Source organism: Brachycentrus maculatus, unplaced genomic scaffold (assembly GCF_059751285.1).
Source record: "Brachycentrus maculatus isolate JH-2025_06_01 unplaced genomic scaffold, ASM5975128v1 h1tg000029l, whole genome shotgun sequence".
NCBI lineage: Eukaryota > Metazoa > Arthropoda > Insecta > Trichoptera > Brachycentridae > Brachycentrus > Brachycentrus maculatus.
In genome coordinates this window covers 185,001-205,705 of record NW_028280783.1, presented here as the reverse complement: position 1 = coordinate 205,705, position 20,705 = coordinate 185,001, and the positions used below count along the sequence as shown (strand labels likewise).

At 31.2% G+C, this 20,705-nt stretch overlaps 1 protein-coding gene across 1 annotated transcript in view; it reads left to right on the top strand.

Moving 5' to 3' along the window:
- SLO2 (slowpoke 2) overlaps nt 1-20,705 on the top strand; it is a 170,912-nt gene that overhangs the window by 137,211 nt on the left and 12,996 nt on the right. The window contains exons 10-21 of the mRNA XM_088271766.1: nt 243-400; nt 2,636-2,833; nt 3,551-3,700; nt 4,155-4,573; nt 7,866-8,030; nt 8,693-8,846; nt 12,884-13,117; nt 14,763-14,879; nt 15,745-15,879; nt 17,125-17,236; nt 17,978-18,163; nt 19,250-19,381. Of these exons, the coding sequence (XP_088127892.1) occupies nt 243-400; nt 2,636-2,833; nt 3,551-3,700; nt 4,155-4,573; nt 7,866-8,030; nt 8,693-8,846; nt 12,884-13,117; nt 14,763-14,879; nt 15,745-15,879; nt 17,125-17,236; nt 17,978-18,163; nt 19,250-19,381 (2,160 nt within the window). The remainder of the gene's footprint in view (nt 1-242; nt 401-2,635; nt 2,834-3,550; nt 3,701-4,154; nt 4,574-7,865; nt 8,031-8,692; nt 8,847-12,883; nt 13,118-14,762; nt 14,880-15,744; nt 15,880-17,124; nt 17,237-17,977; nt 18,164-19,249; nt 19,382-20,705) is intronic.

Genomic DNA, 20,705 nt, shown 5'->3' with positions numbered 1-20,705 from the left:
CACACGCCTAAAAATCTTCACATGTATCTATTCTTAAAGCTGAATATATGGCTGATCTGGACCCTTGTTAAGTGCTATGTCTCACAGCTTTTTAAGATAGTAAAAGCAATACAGTCATTATACACGGCCTTCAAACTGCTGAATGCGATACTTAAAACAACCAACAAGACCTAGATTAAGAGGAGAAATGCCAGGAAAATAAAAAGTTCCATGTATAATATAAAAATATTTCCTTTACTTAGGTGCCCATCTGGGCTCAGCGTGTCATCTACATCCAAGGATCATGCTTGAAAGATGGAGACTTATGCCGCGCCCGAATGAACGAATCCGAGGCAGTGTTCGTATTGGCTGCTCGAAACTATGCCGACAAGACAGCTGCTGACGAACATACCATTCTAAGGTTAGTATAAAGAGGTCAACAGTTGTACTTGTTTGTGCAAATTATTCACCCTCCAGGTCACGAACGCCATCACAATTATTGGAATTGTATCACGTTTGTTTCGACTTCAGTGGTTTTGTAAACTAACAAAATAACAGAATCATAGGGAAATAAAAATTTATCCCAGATGTCTTACGAGAAGCTTTAATAATTGTGTACATGGTGTAAAACTTTTAGTTTTAAGATGAGATTATTTGTTATAGGTTAATTAAAAGGGGATACCATGAACTACAATATAAAAAAGTTGATCATTTTAGTTTCACTGCATATATATATATATATATATATATATATATATATATATATATATATATATATATATATATATATAATATATATATATATATATATATATATATATATATATATATATATATATATATATATATATATATATATATATATATAATCTCTTCTACCTACATTGTAAACACATGTTGTGGAATTTAGATCACTTATGTAAAATAGCTCAAAGTAAATTAATCTACTGAAGAATTGAATGTGTAATGGAAAAATAGAAAAATGGATACTGTAGATTAAGAAAAGTAGCAAAATGGCTAGAGCGCTCGGTTATGCAACCACATGCTCGTGCTCGTATAGATATCTTATGTTGACTATGGCTTAAGTGTGAGGTAAAGGAAAAGGTAATTGACAAAAACAGTTTTATGGTAAAATTCTTAATTTATTGTGAATCTCGATAAATATAGCCCATTTATTCATTACTCTTTTCAACTACCTTAATATTATTTTTATATTTAAAAAAAGGAGATCTACATGTTTCAATTATTTAATGATACATTTTTACGAAATACATTCACTTGCAGACTTTGCAATTCTCTTGACTTGTAAAACCTACATAGTAGAATCTTTATGCTTTTCATTTACATAAAAGCTTCTGTACTGTATTTGCTCCCAGATTTAATATGCATGATGTAAGCCGCACCAAGTTCTCACTGCTAGCAGTTAAAACTACAGAATATTTACATAATGTATGAGAACCTACGGTCTGTGATTATAATCCGTATGACATAAGCATACTTAATCAAATAAATCGTTCTAACTTATGCATAAAATTATTCATAGTATATTATTAACACGATGATCGAAAATAATTTTCCTAATGTCAAACTCACATATTTTCAAAAGTCATGGGGTCAAATACATTATTGTCTCTTTAAAAAGCGGATTTTTCTGTCTGACAGTTGGAAAATCATGACATGGAATGAGAAAATAACATGAGCGTGAATTTTCAAAACAACAGTGCAACTCACATTTCAACATGTAAATCGAGTATGAAGAAATAAAAAATATTCCTCAGATTTGAATTAAAGTTGACGTTAAAATCACCCCTCATAATAATAGGACCTTTGCCATATTTTGTCACACACATTTTTATATATTTTTTCTGCCAATGCCATTTTGTTTAGTCAAGTGTCACATTTGCAGGAATAATGTTGCTCAATATTGTTTAAAATTTTACAAACAAATAGTACAAACAACGTGTCCGTCACATTTATCACATCCATATTTTTGTAATAAAAATTTAGAAAAAATAATTAGGCTTTAATAATAATTTAACCTTACTGGCAGTATAATTATTGATGTCCTACTTTCTCTCAGGAGTTAATGATTCTTTTTCACGAAATCTATTTGTTTAATGATAAAAATTACTTAAAAATATTATTTAAGAAAAAATAAAACACCTATTCGAAATATTTATAATTATAGTAAAACAACACAAAAATATCCACAGATGTCATTGCTATACAAGTTGCATCATACCAACTGACAGACGGACTTTGACCTTCATAAACGTCGATATTCAATTGAGGAAAACTTTCCCTGAAATGTTACCCTGAGAATTTTGCATTTTTGTAAAATCGACTAACACGAATCTGGCGGATTTTGAAAGTAAGTAATGTATGTATACCTGTACCCGACGGATTCTCCAGTTCTTTGGACACGTTGCGCGTGGCAACGAGGATAGCCTGGAACGACTAGTTGTGATCGGTAGCCTGGAGGGAAAGAGAGGGAGAGGAAGATCCCCACACGATGGACCGATCAAATTAACGCAGCATCAGGCACCTCAGTGGTTGGAGCGCTAACTGGAGAAGAGTCAGACTCAGCAATGAGGAATAAGACGGTGAAGAAGAAGAATGTATGTATGGTAATGATTACTATTTTGTGTGTACACAGGTCCTGGGCCGTAAAGGATTTCGCTCCTGACGTACCACAGTACGTGCAAATCTTCCGTCCAGAAAACAAACTGCACGTGAAGTTTGCAGAGTACGTGGTATGTGAGGACGAATTCAAGTACGCCCTTCTGGCCAACAACTGCACCTGCCCCGGTGCTTCGACCCTTGTCACACTGCTCCTCCACACTTCGCGTGGACAGTAAGCCAATGCATTTATTAATATCTTATTTAAAAAAAATAAACACTTGTAAAATAAAAATAAAAATACCATTTTAATTTTTATTATTAAGCTTATAATTTGACCAGATAATTTATTTACAACATTTTGAGTGTGTCCAAATACTTGTTCACAAAATCGGGATTATTTCCAATTACAGGAGTTATTTTCATATTATTTTTTGACATCTCATCAGAGATGAAGAAGAATATGGAAGTCTGGGCATTTACTCAAAATGTTGTAAATAAATTATCTGGTCAAATCATAAGCTTAATAATAAAAATGAGAAAGGTATTTTCTGGCGTTTCTCATGTGTGTGATTATAATCCAGGATTCAGACCTCGGATACTAATATAAGAGTGTCTGCTTCGTAAAAAAGCTTCTTTACATCTCACCAATAGATTTCTCTAGTGAAGTTCTAGTGATTCAAGAACAAGGTTTCTAAATTGGTTCATATATAGAACTTCAAGAATTTGAGTAGTGTGGTTGTCAATGATGGGTAGAATTGGTAAATGTTACACGTGTGTAAAATGATCACTAAAACTAGCCTACGACGGGTGTCAGCCCCGTGAATGCCCAGACTTCCATATTTTTCTTCATCTTTGATGAGATGTCCAAAAATAATAGGTGTTATCTTGTACAAAATATTGTTGTTAAAAGATATTTGACACTTTATTTATTGTAATTATTCGGTTATAGAGAGGGACAGCAATCCGGGGAAGAGTGGCATCGTCTCTATGGCAGGTGTTCGGGAAACGAAGTATACCACATTATACTCGGAGACAGTCGCTTCTTTGGAGAATATGAAGGGAAGAGCTTCACTTATGCCAGCTTCCACTCCCATCGCAAGTATGTAGAATTCCTTAAATATTTTTAAATTTGATTTTACCTTAGCAAAACTAAGTAAAACTTAAATAAAAAAAATGGATTGATTTTACCACAAAGTGACTTGTTGGGTAATATATCCAAAATAAAACACGGTTTTTGTCGGATTGAATTCTACATTTATTCATGTTTATATTCTACGTTTGAATACGTGACGCGTTTCGTCTTCTTAGGACATTATCAAACACTATTTAACTTTATAAAACACTTGTGTTTTATAATGTCCTAAGAAGACGAAACGCGTTACGTATTTAAATATGCATAAATAAATGAAGAATTCAATCCAACAAAAAAGTGTTTTATTTTGGATATATTTCTTAACAATTCAATATGGAATTCTACCAACTGTCTGCAGTTACAATAAATAAAGTGACTTAGTGAAAGTGAAATAATTCATGTTTTTTTTAATCCATTGCAGATACGGCGTAGCGCTTGTGGGAGTGCGCCCTGCCGAATTGCCCGAGTTTTACGAGGATACCATACTCCTCAACCCCGGGCCACGTCACATCATGAAGAAGACCGACACTTGCTACTACTTGAGCATCACCAAGGAGGAGAACTCGGCCTTCGTGGTCAACAACCAGGGCGGGGGCTCGGGGCCCTCGGACGCCCCGATCCCGGCTCCCGCGCCACCCGCGTCGCCCGCGCCCCCCGCGCCAGGCACGCCCTCGGCGCCCGCCCCGCGCGCCGCGCCCGCGCCCGCCTCGCGCGCCGCGCCTGCCCCACGGGCTTCTAGCACTGCCCCCGCCGCCCCCGCCGCGCTAGCCCCATGTGAGCCTCCGCAGCTGACCCTTCAGGGGCCGGGCTCCTCACCCGCTAGCATAGCTCATTCTGTCTGTGAGTGTTGTCGTCGTGTGCTAGCGAACCATATCTGTCCGCTTGTGAAAACCATGCAATCATATCAAACAGATGCTATGAATCCTTTATATACATTTCCAATAAGTTTATTTCGTTATTTAATTATTATCATCATGTCCGCCTCTGTAGTGTAATGGTCGATTCCCAGGGGAGTCAAATAAATATAAGTGATTTTTTCACTCTAATATTTATTTAAAATTACCCTTGACTAGTACCTGAAGCGGAGGGCTGATCACCTTTCCTTCGTGTGTTAACGATCAAGATAACACTGTGTTTATATAATGCAGTGCCCTATGCACCGTTGGGGTGCGGATAAGGGTTTGATTGATTATTATCATCATATGCATACATAATTCCAAATTACAGATTACGGTAATGTGCCCTCACTGAGGTTTTATGGTTTTTACAATACAGACAAACAAGGTTCTTATTGACGTGTATACTTTTATCTACGTATTCAGATAAGTTAGCTTGATAAATTAACTGTATCAAATAAATTCCTTAAAGGAAAGGGATGTGTCAGATGTTATTGCAATATATACTTTTTTTTTTCTTTTACGTGTATACTTTTATCTACGTATTCAGATAAGTTAGCTTGATAAATTAACTGTATCAAATAAATTCCTTAAAGGAAAGGGATGTGTCAGATGTTATTGCAATAAATAAAGTTTGACTTTTGTTAGAAACATTTTTTTACGAAAACCTAAGTTTATTTTCACTATTTATTTTTCGATATCTCAGAGGTCTTAAAAACATTTTTTTCTTATTTCAATTACAAAATTCAACATCTCGAAAAGTGACACCCTTGTACATATGTAGGTGCATAACGTTTAAAAGTTGCACGTTGTGCAGATAAATATTATTATGCAATACGTAGATGGAATTATCACTCAAAAGCTAAAATACTATTTTGCCCACACTTATCTGGACTTTTCATCATTTAATTCAGTGTTTTCCTTCAAATCGGGTATAGTCTCTGAAAGAAAAACAACGGATTTTTATGGAAATCCTAAAAATGAACTTAGTCTGTATATTAAATACTTACTTGTTTATTAATATAATCTTACTTGTATATTAATGTATTTTTATATAACTGAGAATTAAAATGGTAAATTTGTCCAGAAGTGTATGTTCACTGCTATTGCCAGTCAAATCTTTGTGTTCACCAATATTTTTTTAATTTTTTATGTACAGGAATGGAGTACAAATGAGAAATTAAATCATATATTTAATTTTAAAAAGAAAATGATTCATTTATTGATTTCTTACATGTTTTTTATATATTTTTCTTCACTTTTAAAATATGTACAAAATGTAACTATTTGTAAATTAGTATTTTTTTGCATCTCACCTTGAAGTACAAAATATCTTGACATGTGCTTTCATTATAACAGATTTTTCTCAAGTGATGTTTAATTTTTTTTAAGATTATTTTTTTAGGTTTTATCACATATGCATGGTAAGATTTTTCTCATAGTTAGCAAATATTCTTGATTAGTATTGATTGAAATTTGCTTGATCGTGAAAAAAAATGTCATCAATAATTTTCGAGTAGAAAAGTGTCCAAATTTATTTTGATTTTCACTTTGCAGTCATTTTAAGAAATTGATGACTTATATTTTAAGGCTTCATGCAATAAAATCAAATTGAATTGCATTTATTTTTTTTAATAATTCTGTAGATAAACTATAGGCCAGCTTGACCCATAAACCTATTAGGGGTAGGTATTTAGAAAGTACTTCCGTATTGTGCCCGTTGCTCCTCGATCGCACGTCAAGATTAAATATTTGAACGTCAGAACATCATATCAGCTACCCATGATGAGAATTGATGAAAATATGAGATATTTGTTATGTTGTATTATTTGTAATTTTAACTTTCAATTAATGTGCCTGTATTTTTATGCACTGTCAGTTCCTTTGTCTTTTAATGGTTCCAGCATTATAAATGTATCAGTATTTTCTCCGATTTTTTAAAATAAAATGCTATTTTGAATGTCAAAGATTTATTTGAGTGTTGATAATTAGGCTTACCATAATTATGAATCTCTAAACCAGGAGAGGTAGAGAAAAAAAAACAAATACAGTGGAACCTGTTATAACGAGCATAGTTCCTTCCAGCATCTTACTCGTTACGCGAAACATTTTTTATTGCTCGTCAAAATGTTTGAATAATTGAACCCATTTATTCACGTATTCAGTTTGGGTCGTCAAATAACTCCATTCATCAATTTTTGACGAAAAAAAAGTTTTTTGAGTGACAGTTGTTCAAAAAGACTATCAGTATTAATTCGCTATCGTTCATCTACTTGGTGTATTTCGTTTATAGCTTCTGAAGATCTCTCTATTTCTTTCTATTTTAGTACATGATGTAGTCCAATCCATTTAAAATTTCGGCTCTACCGAAACTGTTTTCCCATAATTCTATGTAAGAAATGCACCGTCTGAATAGAAAAATAGACAGTGCTCGCGCAAACCGGGACAAAATCTGAACCGGCCGGGACACCGGGACCCGTGTCTGAAACCGGGACAATCCCGGTCAAACCGGGACGTATGGTAAGCCTGTTGATAATTAACTAACATATTTTTTTTTCGCATCGGTAAAATAAAAATTATTGCATGTTTTACAAAACGTCATTTGCATCACGTATATTTTGTTTTTATTAACATTTATCCTAAAAAAAATTTCGAATTCAATATATCATGTTTGAAAAGGATCTTTAATTTAGTTTTATGAAGAACGATTTCTAAAGTTGCTAAAAAAAGGAAGGAAAATTATATTTTTCAATTAAAACAATAATATTCTTAGTAAGCTCCTGAAGATGAATTTTTCTTGTTATTTGTAAACTAATGAACAATACACATTTAAATTAATTTACTATATGAAAACATAATAACAAATAAACCATATGATATTTTTGGGTAACCTATAAATCTGTTTGTGCCAGGTTTGAGCCTTTGTTAGTTTAACATTTATTTAATGACTTTTTTACCATACAAAACTACGAAAATATAATAACCGTTAAGTATACGAGCATGACTATCTCTTTATCCTATTAATAATGATCATAAGGTCAGTGCATTTTTTGGGATAAATAAAGAAACTAACAGAAATTTAAAAAAATTATAGCATTTTTCATATCATCAATAAGTATATATATTTATCAAAAGTTGTACCATTTATATTGCAATATAAATTTGGGAAGATATGTTATTATTTACGATATCTGTAAGGTTGTAATATTAATAAAACATATTTTTCACTGATTTAGCTACGTTCCCGGATAGCGGCAACCTTGGAGATTCCAGGCAGTGCTTGAAGGAAGCCTCACCAATATCTTTTGGTAACGACAGCTTGTCGGTTCCTGCTACGCACTTGGAAGTTCCGAGGTCCTTGGATGCCAACTTGCTGTCCCCCGAATCACTATCTAGAAGAGGCATGTTGGAATCGATTTTAGAGCTTTTCAACTTTACGGCTTTCAAACGTCAATTGTAGACTCGAAGCTATGACCATACCGAAAATACGAAGAAAAAAACTATTTTTTACTCAAAATTTATTGCATTTTGTAAAACCATATTTTTATTTTATGAACGCATTCAGACACGATAACAACATTGTCACCTTCACGTAAAATCAAAAATATTTTTACTAGCAATATTTTGAGTATATCCAAATACATTTTTGCCGAGTTTTCTTACATTTTTGTGACGCGTTTCGTCTTATCAAGTTTCGTTTGTTGTTGATAAAGTCTCAATAATTTTGTTTTCACTTTTGATATATTGCCCCAAAAATTAAAAATAGAATTCTACCTACTAACTGCATTAACAATAAATTATTTTTAAATTTTTTTTATGACATCTCACCATAAATGAAGAAAAATATGCATGTTCACAAATCAGCTAATGACAGGTCATACGCCCTGTAAAAATCCTGATTTTTTTATCATTTTCTTCTATGTTAACCTATGTCAGGATTTCCAAAATAAAAATATTTATACTCGCCCTTAATTTAAAAAAGAAATACGGAAAATATTAATTCATTACAAGAAAAAAAACTAAAAAGTAAAAAAAAACTGGAGTCTTTGTTTTGTAAATCCAGGAAGCCGCCGCCCTTCCATCCTGCCAGTCCCCGATATGTTCACAAGTTCAGCATTCAATATTAATGCGGACGGTCACTTGGAAGACGGCGGAGATGAAAGTGACGATGAACTGGAGGATGACGTACCCTGGCGTTCACCATCTGAAAAGATATCGTAAGTTAAACTATAGTACATATATTATCCTTTGGATGTGTATTCATTATATTCTGTTCGCCTGATATTGCCATTGCTTACAATAATACCAATAAACATATGCAAAGTATTTAAATAAATACAAAAATACAATAAATATATTGAAAAAAATTAAATAATGTACATGTACAATAGAAACTGAACTGAAAAATAAATGCAAACGTTTGACAGTAGTCCATAACACAATCATAAATGTATAATATATGGTATATATATATATATATATATATATATATATATATATATATATATATATATATATATATATACATATATATATATATACATATATATATATATATATATATATATATATATATATATATATATATATATATATATATATATATATATATATATATATATATAAATATATATATATATACACAATAATATGTATATATAAATGTACCTGTGAAACATTTTTTTTACCTTAATTTCAAGGTTTTTTGAAATTAGTAGGTATAAACCCATTTTAACTAGTAAAAGTGGTATATTGGATTGAAAGATGTGAAAAATAATGAAATATATAACTATGAATCTTTGACGTTGACAAATAAAAAAAATCAAATAATAAGAAAAATTACATTAATTACATTACAAAGTTTTTTTTAAGCCTCGTTTTTGAACATTTAGATGTACTAACATATAAAAAGTGAATCTTAAAATACGGATATGATTGTGCTTTTTGCTAATACATGTTTACTATTTTTTTTAAATAATATATTGTTTTGATGATACAAAAACAACTTTTGATGTAAGCATGTTCGAACTGTCATATTATGTATTTGTCTTGGGAATGCATGAAATCAATGTTTGAAAACAGAAATCAAATTATTTATGTAAAACCTGCATATTTATAAAACAATATAAGTGGTAGATATCTATGTGAAAAAGTTATTTTTTTTCTAATAGTAATAAAATTAAAATAATCATTAAAACTCACTCAACTTAAGAAACATGTAAATATAGAACAATGAATAAGCACCCTTTAAAAGAAATTAATTTATTTATTATGAGATAAGTAATAAATTCATTAAAAACAAACTATTCCTGTACAGTAGTATCCCATAAAAAATACATTATCAGAGTATTTGTATTCCTGATAAACTAAGGATAAATAAAAAAATGTTAATACACAAAATTTTAAATCAATTATTTAAAATTAACATAAACTCATTTATTTTATTTATTGTTTCGGCATTAACTTTGTGGTAAGACATGTTACAATGATTAAAGAAAACACTTGTTTTTTACCACTTGAGTTTCATTAAAGACTACATGTTTCAGAAGTTAAACTTCCATCATTCAGGTCTGTATAATAACATCATTCAGGTCTGTATAGTTATTATACAGACCTGAATGATGGAAGTTTAACTTCTGAAACATGTAGTCTTTAATAAAACTCAATTGGTAAAAAACAAGTGTTTTCTTTAATCATTTAAACTCATTTAAATCATTGAAAAAGTTCGAGTTAAAATCACTATAGATTTATTTATTGCACAAATCAAAGTAATGAATTACATATTAACCGAAATTTTAAAGATCAATTCTAAAAGCCCGGCAATACATACATAATGATTGAGCATATTATATAGCTTAACATATTTATTTACAAAGATATGCATGACCTATGTATGTCTTTATTCCTAAAACCTAATATTATTTGCACTTTATCCTTAAAATTTATGTATCCTTTTTATATTTATCTATTATACCAACCTTTACATAAAACCTAGTACCCCTTAAACTTTTTCTCGTGTTTTGCTTGCCAAACGACAATCAAAGTTTAGAGACATTAAATATTACTTCGTTTTTCCATTTTTTTCTAAAAAATATACTAATAATTTAATAAGCACTAGAATTCTCCCTCCAAAAGTTTTAAATTTATTCATTACGTGAATTGAATACCCGGGTTCGATTCCTAGGCTGGGGTCAAATAAATATAAGTGCTTTGTCACTCTTATATTTATTCTTCAATATTACACTGAGCTGATACCTGAAGCAGAGGGCTGATCAGCTTTCCATCATGTGTTAACGATCAAAATCACACTGCGTTTATACAATGCAGTGCCTTATGCACCATTGGGTGTGGATTAGGGTTAGAAAAAATCACATATATATAAATATATAAACATTTTTTTTATAATGGCAAAAATGGTACACCTATCCAGTGAAATTTGTCGCTCTCTAGGAAGCCGAAAAGTTTAAGTGTCATATTATGTTTTTTGACATCTCATCAAAGATGAAGAAAAATATGTAAGTCTGAGCATTTACGGGGCTGACGACCGTCATAGGCTGGTTTAAGTTATCACTTTACACACGTGTAACATTCACCAATTCTACCCATTATTGACAACCACACTACTTAAATTTTTGGAAGTTCTATACACATGAACCAATTTAGAAACCTTGTTCTTGAATCACTAGAACTTCACTAGAGACATCTATTGGTGAGATGAAAAGAAGCTTTTTACTAAGCAGAAACTCTTATATTAGTATGTGAGGTCCGAATCCTGGATTATAATCACACACATGAGGAACGCCAGAAAATACTATCTAAAATATTCGGTAAATGCCCAGACTTCCATATTCTTCTTCATCCTTAATAAGATGTCGAAAAAAAGGAAAATAACTCCTGTAATTGGAGATAATCTAGGTTTTGTGAACACGTATTTGGACACACTCAAAATGTTGTAAAGTTTAAGTGTCGTTTGATTTTGTTGTCGTTTGACATCATCTCCCCTTGCCTGTGTAAATGTGTGTGTGCGGCGGTAGTTTGTTGTCCAGTTCGGCGCCCCCCACACCCCCGGGATACGCCAGCCTCCCCACGTCCGAAGGATTGCCTTCGCAATGCACCAATCCTTTCCAAACGGCATGGCATGTGGAGTATGCTCGGTAAGTTTCATCCTTTTGCACCAAACCCAACTAACGAAGCATGTTGGCATTCAATTAATAAACCTTATCTTCTCAATGTAATATAACTAAAATCCTTTTCAATGCACTATGTATATGCCTATTACCGTTTTTTATTTAATTATATTCAGCTTTAGATTTAGATTTAAAAAAATATTCATATGATATGCATTTGAATATGTAAAAGCAAATTCTTGTTGTAAACTTTTTACTTACACAGACCTAAATTAATTAAATAACATACATAAATTTGACCAAAAACACGACGATATCTGTTGTAGAAAGACTAATATATATATATTTATATATTTATATTTATATATATATATATATATATATATATATATATATATATATATATATATATATATATATATATATATATATATATATATATATATATATATATATATATATATATATATATATATATATATATATATATATATATATATATATATATATATATATATATATATATATATATATATATATATATATATATATATATATATATATATATATATATATATATATATATATATATATATATATATATATATATATATATATATATATATATATATATATATATATATATATATATATATATATATATATATATATATATATATATATATATATATATATATATATATATATATATATATATATATATATATATATATATATATATATATATTTATATGTGTCGATATATAAAACTGTATATATTGTGTATTAATAATCATGCACAGTGAATTTTAGAGGGTAAATAAAATTTTTACCGACAATAAAAGTTGACACCATAATATGACTTACGATAATACTAACGTACATGACTTAATACATATTGAGACAAATTTATTATATACATATATATATATATATATATATATATATATATATATATATATATATATATATATATATATATATATATATATATATATATATATATATATATATATATATATATATATATATATATATATATATATATATATATATATATATATATATATATATATATGTTTATTTCATAATGTTTGAGCTATGAACTGACGAATTTTAATTTTCAGGATTGTAAAGGGTTTCCCTCCCGTGTCGCCCTTCATAGGCGTAAGCCCCACTCTGTGCTACCTCCTGAAGGAGAAGAAGCCACTGTGTTGCCTGCAGCTGGCCCAAGTATGCGACCACTGCTCGTACAAGAATGCCAGGGATTATCAGTGGCAGAACAAGACCATTATATTGGCGGCTGATTATGCTTCCAATGGAATCTACAATTTCATTGTGCCGCTGCGCGCACATTTTAGGTAACCTGAGAATTCATCCCATCCTTTAATCCCAACATTATTCATCCTTTAATCCCAACATTATTTTGTATTTTGTTGCATTATGTACCTTAAGCATTTTTATTTATAACTAGAATAATTGAATAATGGAACAGGTAGATGATTTCATATATTTGGGTAGTATGTTTTCTAGGGATGGAAAGATTGATAAAGACATAGAAAGGAGAGTGAATGCTGGGAACAGAGTGAATGGTGCACTAAAATCAGTTTTAGCAAATAAAAATCTATCGGCGGAAGCTAAACTGGCAGTACACAATGGAGTTCTGGTTCCAACCCTTATGTATGGAAGCGAAGCATGGAGTTGGCAAAAAAAGGATGAAAGCAGACTGAATGCAGTCGAAATGCGATCGCTCAGACGAATGTGTGGCAAAACGATGTTTGATAGATGTTCGAATGATGAAATAAGGAAAGAATGTAAGGCTGAGATAAGCATTATCGATAAAATTAAGAAAGGTGTGTTGAGATGGTTTGGACATGTGGAGCGTATGAGTGAAGAAAGAACGGTTAAACAAATTTATGAGGCGAATGTGGTTGGAAAAAGAAGCAGAGGACGACCGAGGAAAACTTGGCACAATCAGGTATGTCAAATACTTGAAAGCGGCCGGGTCAGGAGTCGTAATAATCGTCGGGTATGTATGAGGAGATGCATGAATGTAGAAGAGGCAAAGAATGTTTGCAAAAACCGAGTGGTTTGGCGTTCGATTATCTCTGCCAACCCCTGCGGGGAAGCGGCGTGATGGTTAGTTAGTTAGTTAGTTAGTTAAAATAATTGACTATGAATGAACCAGATATGATTGAAGCCTCCACTTTTTTGTGAAAATTGAGGATTTCAGTTATTCATTTTTCATTTTTCGGTAAATGGAACATATTGTTTTATAAATTCATAGTGACGTTAAATAAATTTGTACGTTAGATACGTTGATATATATGTAAATGAATCTTTATATTTCCTTTCAAAGGTTATTTATTGCTTGCTAATTTAGTTTGAACAGAGATATTTCCGTTTCAATATCTTACCAAAAACTTAACGTACCTATATTTAAGGTAAATTTTATGCATCTTTGAATTCGTATTAATAAAATATCGTAATTCTTTAAATACGAATCGAAAAGAATAACATTTTTAATTTCATCCTAAACTTTTTACTTGGGGAAATATGAAAAATAATGATAGGTGTAAATAATAACCATAATCAAAACATTTGATTTAATTATAATCAAACGTGATTTAATTGATTTAAGTTGTTTTATAAGATACATGATATATAAAAAAATAAGTTACAGAAAACTATAGTTGAAATGTAACTTGGTTTTCAAATCACTATAATTTCAACATGAAAAATTACAAAGCTAGTGCTTCAAATATAAATTACATTTATTACTGAAAACTGTTTTAAAATCTGTGATTTATATTTTAAATGAAATTAAATATTATATGAAAGAAAGAAATCATTATAAATCCTAATAAATTAAAAGCAATGAAAAAATGTGATCTATGGGAAATATTACACCCATTCGTCTCTCGCTAGATATTATTGTGTTCATGAGTGGGTTAATTGAGAATCGTAAATTAGTGTAAAATAATGAATGTCAACTCTTTTCCTCAGATCCAAGACTTCACTAAACCCGATTATTCTTCTGCTGGAGCGACGTCCACATATCTCTTTCTTGGATTCCATTGCATATTTCCCACTTGTATATTGGATGCTGGGAACTATCGATTCGTAAGTGTACTCGTATTTACACATTTTTAGAACTTATTTAATATTGAAAATAACAACATATAGAGTGTGAATTACATTTAAAAAAAAATAAAATTACATGTTAATTTAAAAGTCCATCAATAAAATTCTAAAAGGTTGTTATCTACAGCATGCCTTATCATCTAAACGAACATATTTTCAAAAATGTATCCACGTAATATTCCTACAGACATATGTTTGTTTTCCATCTTTTAAAGACGAATCTTGAATTATTTATTATGAATCTACCCATAACATTAAGTTAAATTAAATACGCAAAATAGTAGGAATTATCAAAGGCTCTAAAACTTTTTATTGCGTGCGCTGGCGCTCATTAACGGTTTAAAATTGCGCGATTAACAAAGAACAGGTCAGAGAAGTGAAACTTTAAAAGAAATAAAGAATAATAATAGAGGTGTAGTGTAAGAGACACAAAGAAAAAGAAAGTATCTCAACGAGACAAAATTTGCATAGTAATATTCTGTTTATTAAATATTTACACTATCGTAGATAAGTGCTTCTATTGATAATCTGATTTAATTGGTTTGTAGTAACTAAAATATGAGATATACTCGTATGTCCATGATTCACAATTTTAGATAAAACAAGAAAAAATTGCACCTAATGTAGTGGATTTTTTTATTGGTTTAATAGGTTTCTTAAATGCAACAATGAACAAAATTGAAATTAAATAACAATAAAACTATGTTTTAGATGTTTCTTAGATACAATCGCTTTCGTACAGTTTCTACGAGTACTTAAATTGAAATGATCTTTCAGATGAAGATTTTTTAAGAAATGATTTTAACCGTTTGGCTCTTAACTAATTGTCAAATCACGATTTCAGATTGGACGACCTCCTAAGGGCTGGAATAACTCTGGCTGAGAACGTAGTTGTGGTGAACAAGGAACTGTCCAACTCGGCTGAAGAGGATAGCCTCTCCGATTGCAACACCATAGTTGCCGTGCAGACCATGTTCAAGTAAGAACTATTTCAACGATACATTACATATTGATATATACACACATAAGAGTGGTTGGCAACCACATTAACATAAACGAACCCTGGGCGTATGAAATGAATATATAATGAACATTATTGTTAATAAAAAGTAAAGATAAATTTCAATTTTTATTTTAAGTAATATATTGAAAACATTGAAACACGTTGAAAGATTATTATTAAAATTAGTGGAAGATAGTTTTCACTTATTTTTATTAGTACTGTATTGAATGATTTTTTAAAATATCTCATTTAAAAAAATTGTGAAACCGATTTCCTGATAAGCTTAGTTGCAAAAACAATTGATAACGTTGATTGAACGACCCAACGTAAAGCTTGGGTCGAAAGTAATACAAACGCACATCTACACACACATATTTATGGGGTTTACTATCATAAGAGATATGTTTCAATGAAAAGATTATACCATTATTTTATATTTTGTTATACAAAGCTTATATACTTGTTATTTATAATACACCAAGACATTTTATTACGGATGGCTGATTTATTCCGATTTTATATGTATGGATTCTTTTTCTGCCTTGCTCCTTCCCAACTTATGGTCTTTGTAGACTCAGCTAGAGTCAGCTCTCCTCATCCTAAGGTTGTAATTCCTTCTATCATATATGTACAAAGTCAGCTCGGTCATGCCTTATGATTTTATCATATGGATTCTATTTTATTTTTTGACATCTCATCAAAGATGAAGAAGAATATGGAAGTCTGGGCATTTACGGGGCTTACGACCGTCATAGGCTGGTTTAAGTGATCATTTTACACACGTGTAACATTCACCAATTCTACCCATTATTGACAACCACACTACTCAAATTCTTGGAAGTTCTATATATATGAACCAATTTAGAAACCTTGTTCATGAATCACTAGAACCTCACTAGAGACATCTATTGGTGAGATGTAAAGAAGCTTTTTATTAAGCAGAAACTCTTATATTAGTATGTGAGATCCGAATCCTGGATTATAATCACACACATGAGAAACGCCAGAAAATACCATTTTCATTTTTATTATTAAGCTTATAATTATTATTATTATTTGGACACACTCAAAATGTTGGATTCTATTTATTAAATATATCTCCCTAACCATAATCTCCATAACCCTCTTCTGTGACATTTATTTATTTTATTTATTTATTTATTTATTTTACATATTTGAAATATTTGTTTAAACAATTCTGATATCGGTATATATTTGCAGGTTTTTCCCATCTATTCGATCTATAACGGAGCTTTCACAATCATCCAACATGAGATTCATGCAGTTCCGTGCCCACGATAAGTACGCCCTACACCTCTCTAAAATGGAAAAGGTACAAAGTTCTTCTTATAATAATCAACAATATGAGTTCTACACCTAGTTATTTTCAAATAATTACTAGATATGCGTAAATTTAGTCTTATACGAGCGATTTTTAAAATATGCGTTACTGCGTTATAATATATTTTATTATTATTTTTCTTTTCTGCGATATTTATTCAGATATATATCACTTCACTTCGCGACGAGTATTGCATTTGGTTTTTTATACCAATTTCAGATTTTCATTTCCGTTAGATATCATTTTGATAATCTGAAATATGGTAATATGGTTTTTATAAATGTCAATAAATCTTCCCCTTATCAGATAATCATGTGTCGTTCGTGGTTATTTTTAAAACTATGGTGTCTTTTAAATAAATGGATCATTTAAAAATATTGAAATTAAGACAATTTCTCCCCAAACTTTATATTTGTTTGTATAATTTATATTATTTTTGTATTAATTTATTATTTTAACGGCGATCTCACACATGCCTATTATTGACCCCGTCTCGACTTAACTTATGCGATGTGTAAGCTCATTTTGCAAAACAATAAATTGTTAGTAGGTTATGTCACAAAACATACTTACATGTAAAATAAATATATGATTTTTATCCATACTGAGTTACATGATATGTAATTACAAAAAGCGATATTTTTTGCTGTATTTATTCGTTCTTATTAATTTAATTAAATAAAAATAATACTATGTTACTGAGTCATGCACATGACTATCTTTTATTTGTAGTGCGAGAAAGAACGTGGATCTCATATCTCCTACATGTTCCGGCTTCCGTTTGCCGCTGGATCCGTATTCTCCGCTTCCATGCTGGACACATTACTATACCAGGCATTTGTCAAGGATTACGTCATCACGTTTGTGAGACTGCTTCTAGGAGTCGACCAAGCTCCTGGCTCAGGATTCCTCACATCGGTTCGTCCTTTCTTTACTATATAACAATTTTAAAACACCTGCAAAAAAAATAATACAAAAAAGTAAACTTTATATTCAATTTTTCACTCTGCTTTACTTAACTTATTTAAATATGAGTACATCAAAAGAATGCTAAGGTTTTTATTTTATTTTTAAAAGATAAAAAAGGATTAAGATTTTTTCATGTATTTATTAAACGTAATTGACACCATATATGTTACAAACCCAGAATTATGAAGATTGTAAAAAAAATATTAATCCTGAAAGCAAAACTACACTCACTTTGTAATTTAATTTAAAAAATATATTATAAAACATAATAATTTAAATTTTAAATTTTTAAAAGGAATAACCCACAGAGCCTCTTTTTAAAGAGGCTTGTCTGCAGGTAGGAAAGTAAGGATAGGGGAGGTAAATGTGAAAAACACAAAACAAACACCCAGACAAGTTGAAAATAAATATTTCTTGAAATATATATTATGAAAATTGTTGGAATTTTTTATGTCTATTCGGATTCGGGTTCAATCCAATCGATTTAGGTACATTTGTTGTTTTATAAACAACATTTTGGTAGGAAAACTTTCGAATTTTGATTAAGAATTAATGTTTGCATCTAATTTGCGGTTTTCTTAATTCAGATTAAGAATTTGTATTCAGGTTCTGAATCTGAATTCCGGTTCGGATTCTGAATTCAGAAAGCCAGAAATTCAGAATTAACAATAAAAATGGGAGACGAACACTGCAATATATCGTTCCGAACATTTTTTATTTGTTGTCAACGAATGTTAGAGGTCAAAATAAAATATGGAACAAAAGCAAAATAAAGGAATGGGTAAATGATCAAGAGTTAATTTTACGAAAATTGTAAAATGTTTATATTCATAATTTTTTTCTCTTTTTTGTGTCTATATTAGGTTAAAATCGTTGAAAACAGTAAAAACTGTATTAAAAAAAACTCCACCGACAAGACACACAAGGTGGCTTGGTGGGTCTCTGCAAAAAAAGTTCTAAATATGTATAAATTGTGATTTAAATATATGTATACAAATAAATAAAAAAAATTCAATAAAATGACGTGTTCACCAGATGAAGATAACGAAGGACGACATGTGGATCCGAACGTACGGCCGGCTGTACCAAAAGCTGTGCTCCACGACGTGCGAGATCCCGATCGGGATATACCGCACGCAGGACACGACGCGCGCCGACACGTCGCACGTGAGTATGCCCGGGGGCACGTGGCCCTGGTCTCACTGCGTGCGAATGCGACCATCGGTGAGTGTCGAACCCGACCTGAGCAGACCTCGACCCGCCGCACCAGCACCCGGCGCGGTCTAACTTGCGCTTACCAGTATCACGTGTGCGAGTGCGGATGAATGCCACGGCCATTGAAATGACTCCTACTTGACGCTCCGTGACGGTTTTTGATGGAAACTGTCCATTGAACATAATCTTCAAACCCTTATTCGCACCCGAATGGTGCATAGGGCACTTCGTCATATAAACGCAGTGTTATCTTGATCGTTAACACATGAAGGAAAGGTGATCAGCACTCCGCTTCAGGTACCAGTCCAGGGCAATATAAACTGTCCATTGAAAATAATCTTCAAACCCTTATCTACACCCCGATGGTGCATAGAGCACTTCATCATATAAACGTGGTGTTATCTTGATCGTTAACACAAGAAGAAAAGTTGATCAGCACTCCGCTTTAGGCCAATATTGTACCAATACCAGTCCAGGGCAATATTGAATAAATATTAGAGTAAAAAAATCACTTATATTTATTTGACCCCCCCCCCTGGGAATCGAACCTGGGGCCTCCAGAATGATAGCTGAGCGTGCTGACTATAACACTACGGAGGTGGACAAAATATCTCTTCTTTAGTCTTTTGTTTGGTCTTTGAACATTGGCAATCACCATGGCTAATGCCTTTCAGATCTGTTGTATCCGGAACAGCTTTAAGACTCATTTTCACACTTACATGTTGAAGTTAGGACAGCTTCCATCTGCCAAGATCAGGTCTTTCTTTAATCATAATTAATATTTTGTTACGATCATCAATTTTCAACTAGAGTAATTCTGATATTTGACCTAGGCATCTTCAATTATAAACTTTGTGAATATTTTTAGATACTCAAATAACTTCTAATAATACGAGGGATGATCTAATTCCTGGTCAGTATAAAAGTGGATGGGAAAAAAATATATAAACGTTAAAATCTTTTTGACGTATTCCCCCAAGATTTGTACACGCTTTTTCCAGCAATATTATAGCCTCCTGGTAGAACGTATGTCCGCTCCTCTAACAACACATATACAACGTTTTATGTAAAAAGTTGAACAGTTGGTCAAAAACTTACTGGAATATAATAATTGTGCAAAAATAATAAATAATAAATAAAATATTAGAAGTCATTTTAATAGCTGTATGACCAGGAATCACGTATGAATGTCCGTAACAGTCGCTATTGTTTTTCCATGTTCACGTAATTTTTACGATATTCTCTAAGCTTTTCAAAATTATATATATTTACAATA